We start from the raw sequence: 23,546 nt of genomic DNA on the forward strand, positions 1-23,546 counted from the left end.
TAAGGGAGGAGGGAAGCGGGTGCTATCTTGCCACTTGTTCCATATCATCAATGATAGGTAGCTTTGCTCGCTGCGAGACGATGTGAAGAGAGGCTGTGGTTGCTCACGCTTCCACTTCTGAATGAGCTGCCAGCAGCCACGCGCAGGCCACGCGTTCCTGTGTTCCTTTCTATATAAAAAAAATGACACTGCACGCCTCGGCGCAGCGCATGTTTGGCCGCGTGTGGTTCAACCTGCACAAGCAGCAGCTGCAGCCGCGGGACCAAGGCAACGCGCTCTGCAACTCGTGCTGTTCCGTGAAGCTGCACTTGGAGGAGGCGTACAACGGTGGCGGCTGCCTCCGCGTGCTGTTCAAGCCCAACCGCAACGACCCGGACATCAAACCTTACATCAGGTAAAATACTACTGCAGCGCAATGCTACTCCGCTTACCTAATACATAACCACAGGTTTTGTGCAGCTCCGGTTAGCTGTGGAATACGATGAAAAAATCATTTATTCTGGGGATAAAGTAACCTCATACTACCACAATGCAAGTCATAGCTGCATTCAAGTAGCACTTCTACTGATTTCATCTCTTTTGACGTGCGTGTTTGGCGTTAATGTTTCGTTCGCCGTGAAATCCACGTAGAAGTGCGTAGTTGAGGTGTTCAAGGAGCTATAATATGGCGTGATGTTTGGTGCTGCAACGGCGTATACCGCCTATGCTGGGTATTTTAACGAAACATGGTCATACAGGCGCTTTTGAAAAGGAAAAGAGATGAAGAGGATCCAAGGCCAGGAAATCTGCCAACCATGCATTAGCGTCCGGTTTACTACCCAGCACTGGGTAGGGGAACGAGGGTGTAGGATCACAATCGACTCCTACAGCGAATCAGTGTGTTTAGTGTCCTGCTTTAAAGCTAACTGGAGTTATATTATGCAAGCGTAAAGAAATATGTGCAACTACGTTGCTGCACGCTATCCAAACTGTGGCCACTGCTGATGAGGATGACGATGGACTATGCCTCGTGCCTTCAAATAATGCGCGATAGTTGCGGTGAATGATATAGCTCCCAAATTCAGCGATTGGAATGCGCCTATAATAGCTTGCAATCCCAAACGTCGGAAAGCACATTCGGCCACTTTCTGGTTTAATATGAGGAACAGCCAGTCCTTGTATGGACAAGCTTTTTACCCGTCCTTTAGAGTTGGCGGCAGCAGGGCAGTGCAGTCTGTGCATCAATCACTTTTCTAAACCATGCCAAGTGAGTTGTGCAAAAGGAAGCGAACTGTACATAATAATTCTTGCTCACAGTTTGCTTGAACACATTTTCCTTCGCCCCGCCATGGTAGTTTAGTGGCCAAGCTACTCGGCTGCTGACCCGCAGGTTGCGGAATCAAATTCCTGCTGCGGCTGCTGCATTTCCGGTGGAGGCAGAAATGCTGTAGGCCCATGTGCTCAGATTTGGGTGCACGTTAAAGAACCCCAGGGGGCCGAAATTTCCGGAGTCCTCCATTACGACATCTCACGCAATCATATGGTGGTTATGGGACGTTAAACCCCACATATCAATCAATCACATTTTCCTTCAAATTAATGTGCTGCCACATATGTGACTCTAACAATTTAATATTTCTCGTAAATCAGTGAAATTAATCTTGAGAAGTCCTGCTTGTGTCTTGAAATTTGTCCAGTGATTCTTATTGAAAGATACGAAATACGAAATTATACACCAACTTCATTGCTGCGTTTTGTACTTTTTCTCTGTCCAAGTTTACATGCAGCATTCCATTTACGAAATCGGCATCTTGCGAACCTTGATATCTAGTATCGTTCTTTGTCACCACTCAAAATGGTACTTGTAATGCCTCGACAGGTTGTTTGGTTGTGACTTTCCGTTGGGTCCTCTTGAGGTCAGCTACACTTTCAAGAACATCAGCTTTACCAGCTCTGTTGGCCAGGACATTGCCATCGTCTTGAAGGCCAAAAGCGTAGCCGGAGAGGCCGAAGAGATCTACCTGGGCATGACGGCCGGTCTCCCTCGAGGCGACAACTACACAGTCCGTCGCGAGATTATTAGAAGGCTCGAGAGCGATGAGGACGATCCGCGGACTTGCTGGCTTACACGGTGAGCCTTTACTTTATGCACTTCTTATTCTTTTATTTTTTTTCTCATTTTCTGAACGCAAGAAGCTTCCGAAGTTGCTTGAACACGATAGCGGAATACACACGAAAAAATGACTGCTGGTCAATCATTTGTACGAATCGTTTGTCGCTCACAAGGTACACAAATTAAGGCGGAGGTGAAATAAGACGCTACAAAGCCTTCTGGGGCGGCAGGAAAAGAATACAAAAAGCTCAAGTTTGCAAACTTCTATTACAAGGAACGAACAAAAAAAGTTACATCTCCCGCTAAAGGGGACCATGAGACATGTGAAGCAGCACGGGGGATGCACACCACGGCTCTTGCATATGCAGCTGCTTGCGCAGTACCGAACGTGCTAGCACGTGCCAGCGCGTGCTGACTAGGATGAAACGCGTCGGTTCATCGCGTATCTGCTGAATCTCGTTCCCCGACCTCATCACATAGATGTCGTGAGTGTAGCGGGAAGAAGCCACAGCGTCTTACCCGGCCTTTGTCACAGGGCGGAACGTGCTAGCGTGTGTCAGCGCGTTTCGACTAGGATGCAACGCGTTGGTTTATCACGTCTCTGCAGAATCTCGTTCCCCGACGCTATCTCATAATTGCTGAAAATGTAAGGGGAGAAGCCGCAGCGTCTTACCCAGCCCTTTTCACAGGCCGGAACGCGCTAGCACGTGAACACATACTGGCAGTGTTTGGGCCAGCTGTTGCGCATGCGCTGTAACAGTATGCACGCACACCAGATTCAACTCCGCCACTAGCTGCTTCGCATCTAAAAACTCTTTGGATTCCTCATGCGTTCGCCAAGGACCACTCGAAAACGAAAGGCACCTTCTCAGTCGATGAATTAATCGTCAACCCAGCCCCAGGCTTCCTTTTTCCTAACGCGATTTTGCACAGCCTACAATACGGGGGCGTTGAAAGCTTTCTGTACTTTACTTGGTTTTTAACTGGCGCCGGGATTTTAGACCCGGGATCATGGTGGTGTGATGACGTCATCATGTGACGTTATATATTGAGAAGTTACTGTGAGGTGACGTCATGATGACAGCATCAAGCCGCAATTTTCGATCAAACGACTCCTTGCCTCGTTCTTCTTGATGCCACCAGCTGTCCCTTTTCGTTCTTGATTAGGCATCTGAGACTTTCACCATCAAAATAGCAGCATACCTAATGTGCCACTTCGGAGTCCACATACAGCGGAAGTCGGCCGCAGCTTTGTCTCTCGCCTAAAGCTTCCATACGCATGATTCTATATGCATTCCTTGCCTTTCTCTAACCATTTTCTGTAGTGGAGTATGATATCCATAATTTCGACATCATTCGTGACAGACCATGATATGTTTCACACTTTATTTTTTTTTATTTGTCAAACATGACCAAGCAAGAAAAAATGGATTGAAATATTATACATACTTATCGAAGCACTTATTTTTACGTTCATCGCTCTTTTGACTAACCTTTGTGAAATTGGCGTTAATGGAGGGTCGAGCGGTTGCGCTGTATGCAAACAAACCATGATTCACACGTGATACAAAAGAATCGCTGCAGTTGGGCAATAAAGCTGTCGATGGCCATATGACCACGGTCACATCCCAATCGATCGTCCTTTCAGGAAATACCAACTGGAGGACCTGAGGGGTGCTGATGGTGCTATTCTGGAAGAGATCGGACTGCACTTCTTTTGCTCCGACAGAGAGACGAACGTTTGCCTGCTGGGTCAGCTAGACGTCAGACGTCCGGCCGAGCCTCTAGGAGCCCTTCCCGGCGGGAAATATGCCGAGGGAGCCATTTCCGATGACAGCAGTGACGACGAGCCAGAAAGGAAGCGGTTGCGCGACGAGCAGTACGGGCTTGACGCAGTTTTTGCCGAGTAATAAAATCTGTCGGAGAGGTTCCGTAGAATTTTTTTCGTTTGGTCTGTGCGAGATTAGTTAACCTTCGCGTGCTGCTAAAGTCTCTCTCGTGAGACATCCTCATGACAACTGTTGCGCCAATGGTCACTGCCACATGTGTGGCAGTGACCATTGGCAGTGATACCTCGGATATGGATTAAAATTTTCTATGGAAACCAACAGACGTGCAGCCACACAAAGAGTGAAGTCTATATCTCCTGACTTCATTGGAGCTTTCTGCTAGCTTAGCCCTCTGGACCAAGGCCTGATCTGAAGGTTCGAGCAGCCACGCAGTGCCCCCTCCTGCTCCTCTAAGGTTGGATTAAAATTTGTTAAGCTTGGAGTGGGCTGGCTGGAAGTGTCGACCAACTCCCCAGAGTATTGGCACTACGGTGAAATAGGAAACTTTCTTCTCATGTTACATTCAGCCGAAATGAAAACGCAGTTTCTTGCCCTGCCCTCGGGGACTAGCTCAGGCCAGTCAGGAGGGCTGACAGAATGGCGAGAGTCAGAGGTACCTTGGTTCGTCTACATGTGGCGTTGCCATTTTTAGCGTCAACGCAGTCTTTCGCACAAGTAGTTTTGCCCTTCTTGGAAATGTTTGGTTTGCACTATTTATGATCTGCAAGGTCTGCTCTTGTGACCTGAAGTTGTATTTGATGATCAGTATACAAAGGTCAGAGCTTGGTCGTGCAATACGAGACGGGAGTGTTCCAACTGCAAGGTTAGGCATGGCTATATTGTCAGGAATTAGCGTCACCGGGAAGCGCGTGATGGGTGCACGCATCTTACTCCATCACTGGAAAGTAGTCGGAGGAGGTTTTTTGCTTAAACAGTCCGAGAGGGTAGCGCCCTCACTACGCAGTCCACTGCCGCAGTCTGGCTGGCCCGATGATTCTCCGCTGGTCGTCGTTGTGATGTGATACGCCGATTCTCAATGGGAAAAGGAGGGGATTGATATTCTGAGTTAACCGAGTAATACACCATTCGAGTCCCCTTCATAGAAGACTTGCAGAAGGAGAGATAGCGGACAAGTACCGCACAGATTTACGTACGAGCAACGTCCACGTTATTTGACGTATGCATGTGGGGGGTCAAGGATATCATAGCTGAAATCAAGAAGAGGAAATAGACATGGGCCGGGCATGTAGCGCGTAGACAGGATAAACGCTGGTCATTAAGGGTAACTGACTGGTTTCCCATAGAAGGCAAGCGGGTTAGGACGAGACAGAAGGTTAGGTGGGCAGATCAGATTAAGAAGTTTGCAGGTATAAATTGGCAGCAGCAAGGACAGGACCGGGTTAACTGGCGGAACATGGGAGAGGCCTTTGTCCAGCAGTGGACGTAGTCAGGATGATGATGATGATGATGATGATGATGATGATGATGATGAACGTCCACGTAGCTTCTGCGCATTTTTTTCAGCTCAAGTTACACGGCTTGATATTTTTTCTCCATCTTAATGGCTCGCTATTTTCTTTGAATGTCGCATTTGATTTTTTAGTTAAACATTAATCACATCTACTTATATGTCCAGATCGTGGCCCCCTTTCCCGCATCACTCATGTTGCTTAATGTGTTCAAGCTTACCGTAAATGTGATTTTTTTTTCGAGCGTATCATAAAATGCCGAGCAAACGCCCCCCTTCCCCATTTCGGGAGATCTGGGGTGTTATTCTGGACACTGTCTAATTCCGCCATATTGTCCATTCTGCTATTAATCGATGCTGATTGGCACTGTGGACTGCTACGACCTCTCTGATTGGACTAAAATACCAAATGTGACAATATGGTGGAATTAGACAGTTTCCAGAGTAGCGCCCCTGAAATAAGCGCGAACAACTATGCAAGTACCCGCCCTCTCCCTCTTCCCTCTCCCTGACGAGCGGACGCCAAAGGGCAACCTTCGAAAACAGTCCCGGCAAGATGCCATGTGCTTTGTATATACCCCAGGCTTGGCCAGCCGTTTCGGTAGAAGCGGCGATTCGATCTTTCACCCGGCGTGGTATATCTGATGCACTCGATGGTTCGGAGGATGGTGCGCTGCCGGTGATGTACCACCAGAACACTGGAGGTCTCTGCAGGATGAATGAGCAGACTTTTGCGTACGACTCTGGTGAATCATTTCACGAGTTTAACAGTGACGAGGGGAAAAATCAGTAAATAAATAACTCATTTGATCAGAAACTTAAATGGGCATTTTTTAATCTTTTGGCGACTGTCCCGCTGCGAATTTGCATCACAGATACGAATGCATGGTAGGCGTGCATTCCTATCTGTGGTAGGCACCATCTGTAGTCTCCATTTGCAGGCGCTAGGTAGAGTTACCAGTTCCGCTTACAATACGCGGACTTGGGCATCTTTTTATCGCCGAGTCGCTTGTAGGATTTTCCAGTCGCTTGTCACGTTCCTTTTCGCTTATTAGCATTTTTCAGTAAATACAGTTATTTTATTGATCATCACGTGCACCAATGCACGTTTGTCGTTCACCAATAGGGTGTTTGTCACTGACTTCAGTAGTTTATTGCTCAGGCGTGCGCTGGGTTCTCCTTTTATTAAACATGAGTTTTGCGCCCCGAAACCACGACATGATTGATTTTGAGTGACGGCATAGTGGAGGGCTCCAAAAACTTTGACCATTTGGTGTTCTTTAAAGTGCGCGGATATCTCATAACATGAACTTCGACCATTTCGTTTCCACCGAAATGAGACCGCCTCAGCCGAGATCGAACCCGCGACCTTCCGTTCCACAGCATACATTGTAGCGGATGGTTTTTCATAAATGGCCCCACGTGACACGCCCCCCGACCGCACACCTGTGGTTGGGTGTTCTAACATGCATTGGGTTAAATTCAAGTAAACGTTCAGTGCAACTTACGCCGAGGATAATTGCAGGCAGCGTTTATAATGCACTGGCTAACGTGCCTTCAGCCAAATGGTGAGGCTAGCCTAAAGACGATGTTACCAAGCAGCTATGTGTTTTCGTTCGTAGTTGCGCAAACTTGCACTGTACGAAAACAATTAGGTAATTTTTAAACTCCTCCTCGTATTTAGATCGCAATAAAAATATTCTCATAAAATGTGAAAATTTATTATGATTCCGCTTCTTTTTGGACTGTTCTGAGGCATATTCGCTTGTTTGCTAGCTAGGATCGGGCAACACTGGCGCCGCTAGAGGAAACAGAAAAGTAATATCTTTGAAAAGGAAGCTGAGGAGATGCGTCCTTAGTCCAGGATCTATAACAATTTGTAATAGACTGTTAGCATAACTGATATTTTCGTTTACACAAAAAAAGTGTTTTGAGATCTTTACCCCGCCTTTTTTTCGAAATTCCACTGCCACACGATTCATGGCCGATCACTCGTGGTGGATTAAGCCACTCCTCTTGTGTCCAACGAACCAATCGTCTACCACCTCTTTGTATAAAGGAAAGTTGAGCTTGTGCACTGAACAGAGGGTTCTGCGCAGCCCTCGCTAAGGGCCATTCCACGCGCTCTCCGCACAGCCGCAACGCGCGCGCCTGGACCCCTGCCGCACGCAAGCGGGGGACAAATGAGCCAATTGGCGACGCCCTTTCACCCTATGCTTGGGTGCGGCAGCTGTGCCGGCACGTGCGTTGCGGCTGTGCGGGAAGCGCCGTTCCACGCTCTTTCCGCACAGCCGCAACGCACGTGCGGGGACCTCTACTGCATGCAAGCAGGGTACAAATAAGCCAATTGGTGACGCTGCGGAGGGTGAAAGAGCGTGGAACGGCCCTTAGCGGCTCACTGTCACCCATGGCACATGGCCCGCAGGGGTTATGAAGACAGTATAGTGCGGCACCCTGCAGATCTATGACACGCGTTTAAAGCGAAGTCTGACCTTCGAACAAGACTGGCAGAGTTCGGCCGTGGTTCGCACAATCTTGAGTGAACTTCAGGGAAGCGACACTCGCATAGCGTTCGCCACCACTCATAATGATGATTATGATGATGATAATGATCATTATGATGATGATGATGCCTCAGCTATGGCTCACATGGCTCAATTCTTCTTTCATCCGCTAGGCTGGGCGAATTCTGAAGGAGCTGCACCGTGCTAAAAACTCGGATCCACTGCGCTTATATCGGGACCAAGGAGGAATAAAAAATTGCTTGAGTGGAAATAATTGCCCAGGAGTGAAGCCGTGCCTGCCGCAACTGCCATGGCAAAATGGCAGCTGCGGTGGCCATCTTATTAGGGGCATTATAATGTATTACTGTTCAGATTAATAACAGAGCGTTTTCCTCGCTCGCCCAACGAGTTTAATGTGAAAACTTTTTCGGGCCACAGAGTGCTCGTAGTGCGTCTTAGTGTTACTAGTTTCCCTTAGTAAACCTCTAATCGGAGGCAAAGTTCTTTGGAGACTTAGTCACCCATACTCGTTTCTGTGTGTTATTTCGTCGGGAACGACTTTTTTTTAAATATAGAACTAATGTAGTATTTACATTAGCATATCAAAGCCAGTTGATCTTTAAGTGGGCACTACCAGAAAAGAGCATGTTTCCGCCATTTTGGCAGGGACAAAAGCTGGCTTCACTTCTGCTGGCAAAGCATTGTTGGAGCTTCCACTCCAGCAATTTTTTTCATTCCTCCATAGTTTGGCTGCGTGTGCATGTGCGCTGCTTTTGTTTTGCATGGATTGGCTTTGTTTCGATACAGCATTAAATTGTTCTGGTTTATTTGTTTGGACGAAGTTTGTCTCGCGTACGATGGCATATGACGCAAGCCATGACACCGTACGTCAATGCGCGCAGTCATAGGTCAAGAGAAGACTTTATTGGAATATCAGCAGAAGGTTGGAATGAAATGGCTGGGGGCAATTGGCTCTCGTTGACCTATCTTTTTTTTTTCTTGGTCCGCTTGATGGACCTTACGCACTACCTCCCGAGATACGCTGAGGCTTCGACTCTCGGTAATTTTTGAAAGCGCAGTTTACGCCTCAAGGGTGGTTCAAAGAATGCAATAGCAACAATGTGGAATGTTATATATTTCATGTGCCGGGGTAATGGGAACAGAAACTATAATCGTCAAGAACTGGCTCGCGCGCTCTTAGCCCTTTTCTTCGCTCCCTAAACGCGTGCGCCGATTTCTCTGACTTGGTATGCAAGATAACGAGTATCAAGAAACAAAAAACACCGAAAAAGAGCGAAGATAGATATAGAGAGAAAGATAGATACAATTCTAGGTGGGAAAAAATGACTTGCGTGTTAGTATTCAGCTAGGCGCCCCCATAATCCGAACGCGAGCTTCCTAACCACTCGGCTATCCAGGAATGCCAGCCCCGCCGCGGTGGTCTAGTGGCTAAGGTACTCGGCTGCTGACCCGCAGGTCGCGGGATCGAATTTCGGCTGTGGCGGCTGCATTTTCGATAGAGGCGGAACTTTTGTAGGCCCGTGTGCTCAAATTTGGGTGCACGTTAAAGAACCCCAGGTGGTCGAAATTTCCGGAGCCCTTCACTACGGCGTCTCTCATAATCATATGGTGCCTTTGGGACGTTAAACCCCACATATCAATCAAATTATCCAGGAATGCTAGCAGAGCATAGCGTAGCCTTGTAGAGTATAGCACAGCAAGAGGGCGGGAAAGGGAAGTGAGATCGAGGGGGAGAGGAGAGAGCAAAGCATGACATAGAAAGGAGATGAACAAAATGTAAACAGAAAACAAAGAAGGACTGAAAGAGAGAGAATCAAAGAAGTACACGATAGGAAGACGCAGGAATGTGACCGGTGCGAGTTCCTAATCATAAGCCACAATATATTTTTGTTAGGGTCATTTGAACTTTTTTTTCGTCCATTTCTCTATGCCTGCGTCGCGATTACACAATGTACGAAAGTTATCTTCACCGAAAAGAAAAAAAGGGGGGGGGGGGCGCCTTAAGCGTCTTTTTTTTTTTTAAGATCTGAACGCAATAACGATATTTTGTTCCTATAGTGCGTACTTAGAAGTATGAAATCTTTTCGCACTTGCACTACGTGGTGCAGTAGTAAGTGACTGGTTTTGTAGTAAGTGACTGGCTTTAAACAATTAATTCATTATGATAATCCCATGGTCTGACGCCCGATGGCAATGCACGCTTGTACCACGCGTTATTTCTGCAGTATTTCATGTTGTATTGTGAAGCATGTATACAAAACGCGCGTGTTTGTAAAGCATGAAAATTTACTTTCACTGCATTTCCAATTGAGTGGCGAGACTTATTTCCCCTGTATTCACAAGCAGAGACGTGGCTGTATGGTAGAACATCCACTTGCCACGTCAACGACCCAGGTTCAGTCCGCACTCAAACCCAGAATTTTTTTATTTATTTTATTTGCACCTTTCTTGTTTTAGTGGTCCTGCAAAGATTTTGATTTTTCGCTCACAAGTACGACGCCGACAACGCCGGAACTTCAGCGAAACGAGCTCTTTAATGCTGTCGCGTTAAAAAAAAGACAAGCAAGCGCGGGCACAAGGTCATGATCACGAGATCGTTTATGGGCGCGTGATAGAAGAATCGCAATACCAGAGCACGCGGTGTGCGGCCATCCTTTCGATCGGTTGCCTGTTTTCGAGATGGCCGTTCCAATGTCGGAGAACAAGCACGGTCCTGTCCGGGTCGTCAAAGGGGCCCCAGAAGACGAGGTCGCACCGCTCAAGACGCTCGACGAACTTCTCGGGTACAAGATGGAGCCCCTGCTGTGCGCCGTGGAGCCGCTCTCGGCAGCAATCAAGCGTGGCAAACGCGGTGACCCGAGGACCATCTTTTGCCACGACATGGATGGCAACTACAAGGAGGACAGGTGAATGAATATTCGAAAGAAGCTGTATCACCCGCAGTTCAAAGATTTTCAGGTGACGTAAAGTTCTCATTCCACCATGCTGGGTCTCATCGCACTAGTACAGTACACATGGTGAGCGGTCGCCACATTGCCGAATCGTCGGCGCATGTGTTCCTAACTTGCGAATGCTTGTCGACGTGCCAGTGCCCAATAGAGCTTGGCGAACACAATTGCATCAAACTAGGGCAAGGTTCCGTTTGGCGTCTTTTACCCAAGTTTCGAGACATGGGGGTGATTGTTGCCAAACTGCCGCCAAGTTTGGCAGAGAAATTGGCCGCTGTGGCAGTGGTTTTTCTGTGAAGGTTTGGTGTCGTCCGCGGTGGATTTCGCGAGTGCGAAAGCTACGTTGGCCGTTTCGATTAACGTAATGCACGTAAAACGTGCGTTGCAGAAGCCGGGGCGCGTTCTCTTCCTGCGTGCGCAGCTGTGCAATATAAGAGATCGCGTATCCGTATTAGGAACGACAGGGAAACTGAACTTGGAGTCGCAGCAGGCGGTGCGCTGCCCCCTCTCCTTTTTTTTTTTCACAGCTGATAAAGCCGCGTCGACCACGCGCCACGACGGGGACGCTACTCTTCCCCTAGCTGTGTTAGCACAAGACATATCGTTCGGACTCGTGTACATATGAAGAATAAACGTGCCAAGGCTGGATAATTGGGGTACGTCGGATATGCTACAGCTGGTCGATGCGTCGTTGATTCCCTAACTCTGAGACAAGTTCTCTTAATTGCGCAGCAGCGCACACAGCAAGAGAACACGCCCCGACTTCTGCAACGCGCGTTCTACGTTCATTACGTTAATCAAAACGGCCAACGTAGCTCACGCACTCGCGAAATGCACCACGAACGACACCGAACCCTCACAGAGAAACCACAACAGGGATAAATTTTTCTGTCAAATTTGGCGGCAGTTTGGCAACACTACCCCGAAGACTGGCAACTGAGGTATGAGACGCCAAACAGAACCTTGCTCAAATTAGTATTCACATCTCCTACCTTTTTATTTTTTTCCTCCTGAAGATTTAACCTATATGGATGATGGAAGATGGGGGGAAGGGGTGCGTGAGGGGCGTTCGTGTTCTGTTTGTTAGTTTCGGTTTTGATTCATGTGGCGCCTCGCACTGCGGCGATATGTAGAGGCACCGCTAGATGGTGTCTAAGAGGAATCTGATCATTATATGTACGATCCATTATTATATGTCAGGCCAACGCCGACACAACAGTTTGCAATTCACCCGCTGAGGCGAGACGCAGGATGTGTGGTGGAGGGTAGTGAATCACTGCATGCGTTCTTTCTGAACACTTAACCTGCTCCCTTATCACACTCGCCCACCCCCTCTCCCATTCCTCGTGGGCCAGCAATCATAAACTAAAGTATAGGGTCATCAACCACGCTACCAAAATCAAGTCTAATGCTTCTAGCACCGTTCCTGTACTTTACCAACGGCACTTCGCGACAGACATCCACTGAGACATTCACGCGCGTCGTGCAGTAGTACACCCCGGAAAGAAAATGTCAGCAGTCTCTCAAATTTTTATAACATTTTACTGTTCTATGACTCCCCCCCCCCCCCACTTTGGTTGGCTCACTGTTGCCGAGCCATGCGCGAATTGAGTCTAAGATCTTCTGTATAAATCAAAGACAAACATTTATCTGGCGAATACAAGCTCATTGACATTTTCCCAGTGGTTTGTTATACTTACGCCAATTCATTGCAAACTGAATGCCGTTTGCGAACCAAGATCAGCTCATCAATCCTGTTTAAATTGCTACTCACCTTTCAGATTCATCTATGGCACTGAGGAGGCTCAAGGGTACCGCTTTCATCACTGGCAGGTCATCGACACGTTCATCTACTACTCCCATCACATGGTCACAATCCCGCCTCCTGGTTGGATCACTGCTGCCCACAAGCACGCCGTCAAAGTTCTTGGTAAAAGATTTCGAATTTTCCGGTACAGTTGCTCTTCGTAGTAATTCGACGTAGAGGTAGCTTCAAATTCCAGTTTATTAGAGAAGCTTTTTATGGCCATGATGGGAGAAAACATCGCGGTCCGTCAGTCAGCGCAGAAGCTCCTCCGGTGCATCCCACCTCTGCAGAGGATGTAGAAGGGGGAGAGGAAGGTCAGATACGGCTGCTTTTATAGTTGGCGTAGCTACACTCTCACATGCACGGACACGGTCAAGTGCGAACTACGCATCGGAGGGATCTAGCGCACATTAGAAGCAGTAGCGAATGCAAAAGTAATGAGTTACGAAAGAGAGGTGCGCGATTGCCCACACCAGTACCGACATCGTTGCTGTCTCCCGCAGTGGAGCTCGCGTGCACCAGTTTCTCTCTGCGAATTGGGTATGCCGCACGTCATTCGTACTTTCAACGAACAGGGAGCTCACAAAGACGTATCTAATAACTTAAAAAGGCTGCATTGAACTGTCGGTATTGGCACACTGATAAACACTGTGGCCACACAAAGCACCTTCGCTGGTTAACCATCTGTACCGAGTACTTGGAAGCTGATTTTGAAATCTTAATATTCCTGTTGGCTAGCTATCTGTTCCTCTTGTTTATTGTGGGAATCTACAAGAGTGAACTTGAGGGGTACAATGAGGCTTCAAGTGACAAGAGCATGTCTAACAAGGAGGCACGTCGTTGAAGACATCTAGGCGAAGTCAATGGTGACCATAGTATCTGCGCATAAACGAGACTCCTTGTATAGAGACCTTGGCTACCGGCGACACTCATTCGCGTTCAGCGATCTCCCAGTTTTCGTTGTGCAGTCAGTCAGTTTTCACAATTAATCTATTTGGATATTAAAAATGTTTTTTTGTATTCACAGGGGAGGAAAAATAGTGGTCAGACATGATTACCAAAACGCTATTGGCAAAAGATAGAGAATACAGGATATCATAACGTACTTTCCACGTAATGGACAGCTAAACAAACGTACAAATTATCGTAGCTACAATATTCAGGTTTTTATCTGTTCTGTTAACTCATCCGTATGTGTGGCTGAAGTTCCAGCAGAGCTACGTATATTCGCAAGTGACCATGGTTTTGTATAGTATGGACGTTTTTTTCAACTGCCACTTTTCTTTCAGTGCATTTTTTTATAAATACTCAGCCAGCCAAACGTATGCTAAAAGGCAATAATATGAATGCACCATCGTTTTGTAAATAATGTAGCAACACATTCCTTACAAGTTCTATGCATTTTTATGTCAACTCTTACAGTTAAGTTGAATCGGCTTACTTTCCTCAGCTTAGTTGGCTGGACGCATTAACGTAGTAATGATAGTGGTCTACAGCGGCATTTATACTGAATATCTTTCAAAACTCATTTGCATTTTATATATTGTGTATCGATATATCTTGCCCGAAAATTGTTTACTTTTTTGTCACAATTCCTCTTCACTGCTCCTCGCTTTTCAGGAACATTCATCCTGGGCAAGGATGGCACCAAAGCCCTCAACACCATCCGATTTTCTGGCCTGACATCCCAGGTTGCAGTCCAGCTGGCGAACGTTGCAAGGGTCGGAAGGTTTGACGGATGGCTCATAAGCATCGGGTGCAAGATGGTGAGTGTGCTCTGGCATCTTAGCTATAACAGCTTCATGCACACGTTTCCGTAAGGTGGCAACTTCAACTGCGCATGTGAAATAAAATGTATCTTTCTGAGCAGCCTTCTGCATCAAATGGAAAAGGATGAGCGTGTTTCGATGTATATCAAAAAGGATTCATATACTACGCAGGTTCTCGTGTGTACTTACATACAGAACTGTTTTAAGGATTAGTCGCCCAAACCACATAGTGTAACGTGAGATGGCAGCTTCAACTGCGCACCTGTAAAGTTGCAATAGCTTTCAGAAAAGAAGAAAGATTGTTTAACATTATGTATGGGCCATAGGATATGATTCTGTTCATATTCCCTTCATGTATGCACCAGAAACTCTATCGCTTTAAAAATAGTGACGCCAGCAGTGTCACACCTACGTCCATTATGGGTAATACCGGTTAATTGAAACCCATTGTGACAATGGTATACGTCCTTGCGAAAATCGGCAGACCTAGCTATTCGCCGTACTCTATCATCTAATTAACTGCAACAGTAGCAGGCTGTGGAGGTGTGTACCGTCATACACTAAATATTGTACATCTTTGGGTGTAATGGCATCACATATGCTAATCTCAATTACCATGAAGAGAGTGGTTGCTTTCAAGATGCTTTTCAACCAGCACAATTTCGTGCGCATATGGAAAGCGTGCTTCACTGGTTTGTTTTCTTGTGAAGGATTTTTTTTTTATTCTTGCAGAACTCGCTTTCTGTGAGCATCAGTGGTAAACACTGAAACATTTGACATGTATGTGATGCCGCGAGAGAGAAATGTTGCGTTCGGTTAAAAAAGCTTGCATTAAATATATGTTACGTCGTTTCATTTACATGCTGTGCGACCAGGATTTGACATCCACACTTTGGTACTTCACAAAATTAATCTATAAGTGTTGTGTACATCTTCAGCAGATTTCTCTTTGTTGCTGCGTCCGGTACAGTTTCAAAGGTAGACAGTCAGTGCGAGAAAAGAATTGAAGACAATATACTTTTATATTGCCACCTAGAGTGTACGATATGGTCACGAATAAATGAATACATGATCCAGCTATCAACGTTCACACCATTTAGCAATCACTGGCAAAAATTTCCTACCTTAAACTGTACATTATGAATCATTTTTTTTAATTGCCAGCATCCCAATGTGCAAACGTGAACTTTTCTGGTGAAACCATATGAAACCCGCCTATGCTGATGGGGGATATGTTTCATTATTGTGATAACAATGACCCATACATGCATTGGCATCGCCCAATCTTGTTCCTTGCACGTGACAACACATACAAACATAGAGACAGAGAGAGAGGGGAGAGAGTTTTCAAGAAAGAAAGCGCTAGCGAGCCGGATTCTGATTATTGCTGTGAGACAAAAAGACACCCTTATTACTTGATCTTTCTTTAGAGTTTGGGGAGTTAGAGCAGACATCCCATAACGTTGTGCCATATTGCGCATTATGTACGTGCCATACGTGTCACACGCAACGCGGCTTTGACTGTGTGCACAGCAAGGTCGTCGATGCGCACGGTGTGCACAGCAAGGTCGTCGATGCCCACTGTTTTCAGGATCCCAGCTGTATTTCATTCTTGGAGGACTTGCTGTCGTTCATCACCGAAGAAACGCACAAAGCCGTACCTGGGTCGCTTGTCATCTGGTACGACGCCGTGGACGTCGACGGCAACGCGAAGCCGCACAACGAGCTGAACGAAAAAAACGCCTGCTTCTTTGACCTGTGCGACGGCATATTCCTCGACTTCCGCTGGAACGAAGACATGCTCCTGAACTCCGCACGAGTCGCGGGCGACCGCAAAGCCGACGTCTACGCGGGTGTTGACGTATATGCGCGTGAGACATGGTACCCTGGTGGCTACGACATGTACAAGGTATGTATGGACTCGGCAAAGGTTTAGGTTTGGCTACCATTTGATATGCTTGTTATTGGGAGCTTTAGAAGTAGCATTTAAAGCAATAAAGATACTACAATGCTGTTCACAAACGGAATGCAGTAAGTTGAAAGGTTGCAGAGTAAAAGCTCGTTAATTCAGCTTTCACGGGACTGGAGAAACTGACCGAATTAACCAAATGCCAAATCTAAAGTATCAATGAAACGATAAGTAAATGTTTATTACATCAACGCACTTTTGTTCATCTGGTACGCTATCGTGTAACTGGATCAATACAAACCAACTATATTCTTAAGTACGTACAACTAATCGAGAAACATGCTATAGTTAGAACTAACAGACAGTGATACCAAGGAAATTACAGGTGATGTTATAAGTGATTGTAATATAAATGTGAAGAAAAAAAAGTGGAGGACAAGATAAACTGCTACCGGCAGAATTCTAACCTGCAACTTTTGAATAACGCGTCCGCTGCTCTACCATTGAGCTACAGTGGCGTTCATCCATCCCCGCGTCCACTCTACGCGGCATGCACGATGCATGCCGGATAGAAATCTCGGTCCCGTTGTGGAAGCCTTTTTTCAAACTCTACATTCCAGGCTGTCCAGCTCGCCCGCAGATGCGGCTTGTCGGCGGCCATCTTTGCGGCTGGCTGGGTGTACGAGACGCAAGACGAGAAAAATTTCGCGGCAAACCAGCGCAGGTGAGTTGCCAAGGAGGAAAATAGTGCATAGCCTGACACTACGCAAGTCCGTCGCTATGACGACGCACATGCAAGAAGGAGACCGAGCTTTGAAGTCAAACGCATGCACAAAAGGGGATATCACTCTTAACGGGGGATCGAGGGCGAAATCGTCCGAATATGCGATTTTTCAATTTTCGTGGCATGATGTTCGAGAATTTCCGACAAGTGCTCCCACGAAGTGTAGCATTTTTATGTCCAGTGGACGGCATAAATATGGCCCCTAACGCACCTCATCCCGTCACTGCACAGCATGACTGCTCAAACTTCAAATGGCATTTTTTTGTTTTTTCAAAAACCAATTTTCGTCAGAGAAGGAACATTCTTTTCTGTAACCACTGCAGCTACCCAGATAAAACATTTGTTGCTTTTTTCTGAATAACATGCGCTTTTACTGAAGCAAAGTAATGATGTCGCCAGTATAATTGTACTTTTAGCAAAAGCTTTTGCAAAAAGAAAAAATCCTAAAATACTAGTCATCAAGCATTTTAATTTTTAACCAAAGAATAGTCATGTCTAATTATTTTTGCTCAGTAGAATACCCTGGGCACATTTGATTACTAGAAAAGATTTCATCAGTTTACATGCAAAACCTTCTTTACAAACAATCCTTCCAAAAATGAAAACAGTAAGGTGATAAAATTTTTATTATTTTTAGAATGGCTTGGTATTTCCTTGCCAAATTTCACAACTTCTAGTAAAACCTCTGTTGAAGAAACCTGCAAAATACTGCGACGTATGTTTTGAAAATAACAAAGCGATCGGCAGTAGTAGTAGCACACCTGTCCAACTTAATGGTAACTGGCACTTTCAGTTTCTGTGCTGTAGAGGATGGGTGGTGTATCATTTCTGCTTGTATCTTTCGAAAGAAATGCCGTAGATGGAAGCTTCATGCAATAGAATGACGGGCAACAAATTGCACATTTAACATATTTCACAACCAAAAGACAGCACTATGAGGAAAAATTCTCTTTTTCCCCTCGGCCTCGTGCCTTCAATGTAGCACACATGCATGGAACGTGTGTGACTCACAGGGATCGTCTCTACGATGCAGGTTGTGGGCACTGTCAGAGGACTGCCGCTCACAGTGCAAGATTACGGCACTTCCCTTGTCCACAACGTTCTGCCAGGGATGCGGTCCCCGTCTGTACAACCAAGGCCGGGTGAGTTTGCCGGGATTTCAGCCTAACTATAGCCGAGGCATCACCAAGAGTTACTTTTTTTTTCTCTGTATGGCACAGCCCACACATAAACAAGATCACCTGTTTAAAGAGTGCATTACGTCCGCTAAAGTCCTCTTCGTCCTGTGGTTGACGTTTTTTTTTGCTGCAGCCAAATTTTAATTTGGCAATAATAGGCGAATAAAATTAAGCTTATAATAGCAGAGGGTTGAGCTAGTTAGTAGATATATTCGTGTTTAAAAAGACAGAGGGTGCAAACACGGGCACAAAGGTGTCGACACGACAAACTCCAGTCAAAAGACATTTGTAGTGTTTGCCTCTCTGGTGTCTGTGTTTATACACCCCGTCTATCTCGGATGAATAAAATCACACGACTTGATAAATTACATTCAGAGATTTAGTTTGAAGCTTCGGTTTCGACATGTGCAGTACCCCAATCACGAAACCCCATTGCTCATTTTACAGGTTGTCAAACCAGCACCGTGGTTTGATCTTTCGAAGCAGCAGCTGCAGCCCCGAGATCAAGGAACGAACCTCTGCGGCGGTGGCGGGTCGGCCATATTGTCTACCGCGACCTCTTACACTGGTGGCGGCTGTCTCTATTTGCACTACAGTCCAGAAAAGGCACCAGGATCCACTTTGATCCCTTACTTCAAGTAATTGCTAAGCTTCTCAATACGGCCGGGAATTAGAATTCTTTGTGGCACTGAGGGTAAACTGTTTATAACGATGATTGTGGAAATGTGAACATGAATTGAAGGTGCAAAATGTACTCGCATCAAATACATAAGGACTTGTTTTGCGATTCCTAATAATGTTTACATTATACTAACCCTCTCTCTACATGCACATATACTATACACAACAAATCTTCGCGTGTGTGCCTGACATACTAAGAATTTTTTCTTCTTTCCTTTCTATGACTTATGTGCATTTTCATATTCAGAATGCACCAATAAATATGTCAATTTACCTGAATACAAGTCAAATAAACATAGCAGAAACGACTGATTGCCACAAAAGAGTAGCTACTTGGTTTAGTTCGTATTACATTTTTGAAAGAAATATACTTTCTTAGTGAGCAGGGAACATTTCAGAAATAAGACAGATCTGAGTGCCAACAACCCCAAGATCTAGAGAGCATCAATTATTGGAAAACAGTGCGCACAAATTACACGTTTGAGCGGAGCGCTTTTGAGAGCTGCATTTCTGTATCTGACCATGGTATTTTTTTGTCTGTGACAAAGCCACCGCCGAAATGTGCAACTCTTTAACAAATGCTGTTAAAAAGTCAGATCCCTGAAGTTAACACTATAAGGAGAGGCACAGGCGAAAGCGTAATCAGGCACAAGTAATCATCAAATTACTTTGACCCAGTTGCGTACCAGGGGGTGGCACACCACGCCCGTGCCCCATCGAGTTTTTTTTTTTTGCCGCCATAGCATACAAAGTGAAGAGGAAAATGGCCATTTCGAAGAAGTTCTCTACCTCCAATGGCGAATACAGAGGGGGAGGACAGTAGAGGCGATTGCCCTACCCCCTCAAAATCTGAGTCAGCACCCTCCTCTCACTTCAGTGCACGTAGTCCATTTCCTATCACCAATTAGGATAAATTAGTGCAACCACTGTGAGCAAACGTTAACAGTATTTATGCTGCGAAGGGGTTTCTCTGCTAGTAAAAACAAAGTAGTCATGACCACGCCCCTTTCTTCGGTTTTACTTCAGGCTACCGCCCTCCCCCCCCCCCCCCCCCCCGCTAAAATGAGTGGCTGGATCCGCCTCTGTCCACTTCCCTCCCATAAATCAACGAGCCTTCCCCCGCCCCTCCCGAAAAAACATTTCTACCTATTCCTCTGCTTTGACCATCTCAGTCGATTGCACTATTCCTTGTGCAGGTTGTTCGGCTTCGATCTGCCGCTGGGCTCACTGTGTGTCAGCTACGCTTTCAAGAACAAGCAGCAGGGCTCCTTGGCGGGGCACGACGTGAACCTGATCCTTCGAGTCCGGGACGTCGGTGGCAAGGAGGACGAGCTGTCACTGAGCTCAGTGATCGTCGTCCCCCAGAGTGAGAAGTACATCGTGGAGCGCGAGATCACCGACAGCGCCCAAGGTGACCTGAGCCTCGCTCAAGGTGGCTGGTTGACAAGGTCTGTAACATTTTGTTCGTGAACTCGTTCGTCAATCTTGTTTCTCAGCACCTCATTTCATCATTTAAAGTGATCATAATTCCAAGTGATTATCAAAAGGACCTCAGTATACTGGAGCTTATCGCCTCACGAATAGATTTCCGTCTAAATGTATCGTATCTGTGCTGCGAGCAGGTGCTGGGAGTTACTGTTGCAACAATCACGCTGGAAGCAAAACAGGAAGGGATGGCACTAAGGAAAGAAGTTAGTACACGCCATGACCTTGAGCCTGCGCGATAAAATATTACCCCACTCTCCCATTGCAATTTTGGCTCACTGTGTAATACTAACAGACCTCCGAGTGCAGCGACGGCACGCGGCAGTAGGAAGCACATTTGATGCAAACATCGCTCTATTGGCTTATGTCTGCTATTGGTCAATATCAAGCTATCTGCTATTCGACGCCAAACAGCTGGTGCGGGGAGTTCTGAAGTGAAGAGCCCTAGGTGTGTATCAAAAAGGGCGCCGAATAAGTTAACTTCGCATTTCACTTGTAAACCCTCATTTAGTCTCTCCTTGCCCTGCACGATGGCGGTATTTGACGGCGAGATGTTCACAGTAGTCTCTGCTATCCGCAGTCAGCTATCCGCAGGATGTGTTTTTACTAGGCACAAGGGTGGAAAGAGGGAGGTTCGTGATTCCTCAACAATTTTGTCACAACTATCCAATTTACCTTCAATATAGACAGAAATAATAGAGCTTAAAATTTTAGAGGTGGTAATTCAGAACAAAGAAAAAACATATCCATGGCAGGAAAACACACATTTGTACTTTGACATGTTCTGCACTTTGTGCGTGTTCTATGTATCCGCCTTCATCGCTCAGTTTATACATGTCTTCAAAATCGATGAACCAACAGGCCCAACAACATGCCTTATACTTCTTTGCATCATCGATGCAAATTGTGATCTGGCCACTACTCTTACGCTTTTTTACGATGGAAATCCCCATAATGCATTGTTATACGAGTTCTTTCATGGCCTATGGACTTTCCTACAGCGTTCAGCATGAACACGCCAAAAAGTAACTGGTTGTCTGTGCCATGTAAGCATCTGATATAGTCTATGTTTTCTGGTGTTGAGCTTTCGTATAGCACACACATGCTTTACCAATAAACTGACACTCGGTGACTGTTGGTGCTTGTATCATACTGTGTTCTTAAACACGCTTCACTTTATGCATCTGCACAAATTCGCTGTTGTGCTTGCAATACTTTGCACACTGGCCAGTTTGCTCTTAAAAATTCAGCTGCACACATCTACTTTATTATTAGGCAAAACAGGATTTTATACCTCCCATACCGCAATAGGACTGCGAGCCCCAATCATGCAGCTAACGTCCTGGAGCTCGAGCTCAACTGAACATCACACCTTGTTTTACAGAAAGTATCATGTGAAAGATGCCACGGGCTCGGCTCTCCTTGAAGAAATAGGGATTTCCTTTAATGCCAATGAAGAGATAGCTTGCTACCTTGGCGAGCTCGTCGTTAAGCGGCCGGAGGTTACGTCCGAAAGAGAGGCGGCGGGGGACCCGAAAGATTGCGGACAACACGACCAGGCCGAAGAAGGGCTCGAATCAATCACTTTTGAATACTCGATGTCTAGTGACGAAAGCGACTAGTCTTGTCATCAGCACCAAGTGAACGACGATAAGGAGCGATGGCAGCCTCGTTTGCGTGCACTAGCTGCATCCTCAATAAATTGCTTCCGGTGCAGTTAGTACCTTGTTCGTAGTGGTACAAATCACAAGAACTGAATAAACTAAAACAATCTTCACTGCCTATTGTTAATCTAAATTTTCAATGTTTATAATGTCTGACGCCCCCCCCCCCCCCCCTGTAATGCCCCGGCAAGGAAGCCTTTGAAGGGTTCCTGACCATTGGCCTAAACAATGGGGTTGGGAGGGGGGGGGGGCACTTTTTGAACCAGTGTTACAAGTAAGCATGAAATGACCTCGGTATCAGAATTACTGCCTCCCAAACTGCCACAAAAAGCCAGATGGAAGGATGACACAGGGAAAAGTAGTTCATGTGTTGCAACGCATTTGCCCTCTCCTACAGTGATTCCTGTGCCCGCTATTGTGTGTGTATTCATCATTCAGAGTGCGTACCGCAGCATGACCAGGACCGAGAAGAAAAGTACACAGCATTAAATTGCACCAGACGGGTTTATTGCCGATGTCGCGTGCTGTTTATGCAACAGCAAACATATACAGTGCACAACTGACCCTAGCTCCATTAACCTATGCTGGAATGTTTTCTTTGCATTTAGAAATTTGTATTACACCAAAATAATGCTGTTAATATTTCTGATGCCCATATACAGTCTACTCTCGTTAATGCGAAGTTCACGGGGGCCGCGAAAAACTTCGAATTAAGCGGAATTCCAATTAACCACAATTAGCAAAAAATACATTTATTTCAAAGCAGTTTATGAGAAAAAATCTGTGATTGCCGTTTGCTTCTGTTTGCTGAATCTTGCAGCAGAAAGCAAGTCCTGCAGGTAGTATATGTGCCAGAGTGCTTCCTCGGCGTTGCTCTCAGCAGTGAAAAACCGCTGCGCGAGGGCAAGGCCTGCGGCTACATCAGCAGCTCGCGGTAGTGGCTCGCTTGCGGCGTCGTCGTCGTCAACCTCAGTTTCGTGACTAGGCTCGCTGGGCCGAACCATCTCCAAGATCTCAGCGTCCAACAGTTTTTTCCGCACATTTCTACCGAACTGTCAGTGGCAATGTACTCCTCGAAAGGGAAATCGCCGAGAGCTGGCAGGAGACCATCAACGTCAATCTCACTTGTGTCTTCTTCCCGCACTGTACAAGACGTGTCACCATCTGCACCACTTGAAATGATGCAGCACGCCCTAAAGCAGTTCGCAATGGTTTCATCCTTTACGCGACCCCACGCTCGCGCCAGCATATGGATAGCACTGAGAAGGCTCACCTCATACTGACTTGCATTGTCCATACACAACAGCATCCGCTCAAGAAGATGCTACCTGTACAGTACTTTCACGTTTTTGATGATCCCGTGGTCCAGTAGTTATAACACCAATGTAGTGTTCGCTAGCAGGTAGG

General features: G+C 46.3%; 2 protein-coding genes across 3 annotated transcripts in view; one reads left to right on the plus strand and one right to left on the minus strand.

Moving 5' to 3' along the window:
- LOC119179277 (cytosolic endo-beta-N-acetylglucosaminidase) overlaps nucleotides 1-22,267 on the plus strand; it is an 89,302-nt gene extending 67,035 nt beyond the window's left edge. For both annotated transcript variants that reach the window (XM_075868985.1, XM_075868984.1), the window contains 9 exons: nucleotides 207-394; nucleotides 12,644-12,792; nucleotides 14,290-14,435; nucleotides 16,030-16,347; nucleotides 16,968-17,071; nucleotides 18,165-18,273; nucleotides 18,757-18,947; nucleotides 20,187-20,438; nucleotides 21,860-22,267. In XM_075868985.1, the coding sequence (XP_075725100.1) occupies nucleotides 207-394; nucleotides 12,644-12,792; nucleotides 14,290-14,435; nucleotides 16,030-16,347; nucleotides 16,968-17,071; nucleotides 18,165-18,273; nucleotides 18,757-18,947; nucleotides 20,187-20,438; nucleotides 21,860-22,097 (1,695 nt within the window). In that variant the 3' untranslated portion in view covers nucleotides 22,098-22,267. The remainder of the gene's footprint in view (nucleotides 1-206; nucleotides 395-12,643; nucleotides 12,793-14,289; nucleotides 14,436-16,029; nucleotides 16,348-16,967; nucleotides 17,072-18,164; nucleotides 18,274-18,756; nucleotides 18,948-20,186; nucleotides 20,439-21,859) is intronic.
- Nucleotides 10,501-23,546, minus strand: part of LOC119179745 (cytosolic endo-beta-N-acetylglucosaminidase) — a 43,490-nt gene continuing 30,444 nt past the window's right edge. Inside the window, exons 9-10 of the transcript XR_012884855.1 lie at nucleotides 12,637-12,953; nucleotides 10,501-10,805 (exon numbers count right to left, since the gene is read on the minus strand). The gene's annotated coding sequence lies outside the window, so the exon portion shown is untranslated. The remainder of the gene's footprint in view (nucleotides 10,806-12,636; nucleotides 12,954-23,546) is intronic.

Source organism: Rhipicephalus microplus, chromosome 7, assembly GCF_043290135.1.
Source record: "Rhipicephalus microplus isolate Deutch F79 chromosome 7, USDA_Rmic, whole genome shotgun sequence".
NCBI lineage: Eukaryota > Metazoa > Arthropoda > Arachnida > Ixodida > Ixodidae > Rhipicephalus > Rhipicephalus microplus.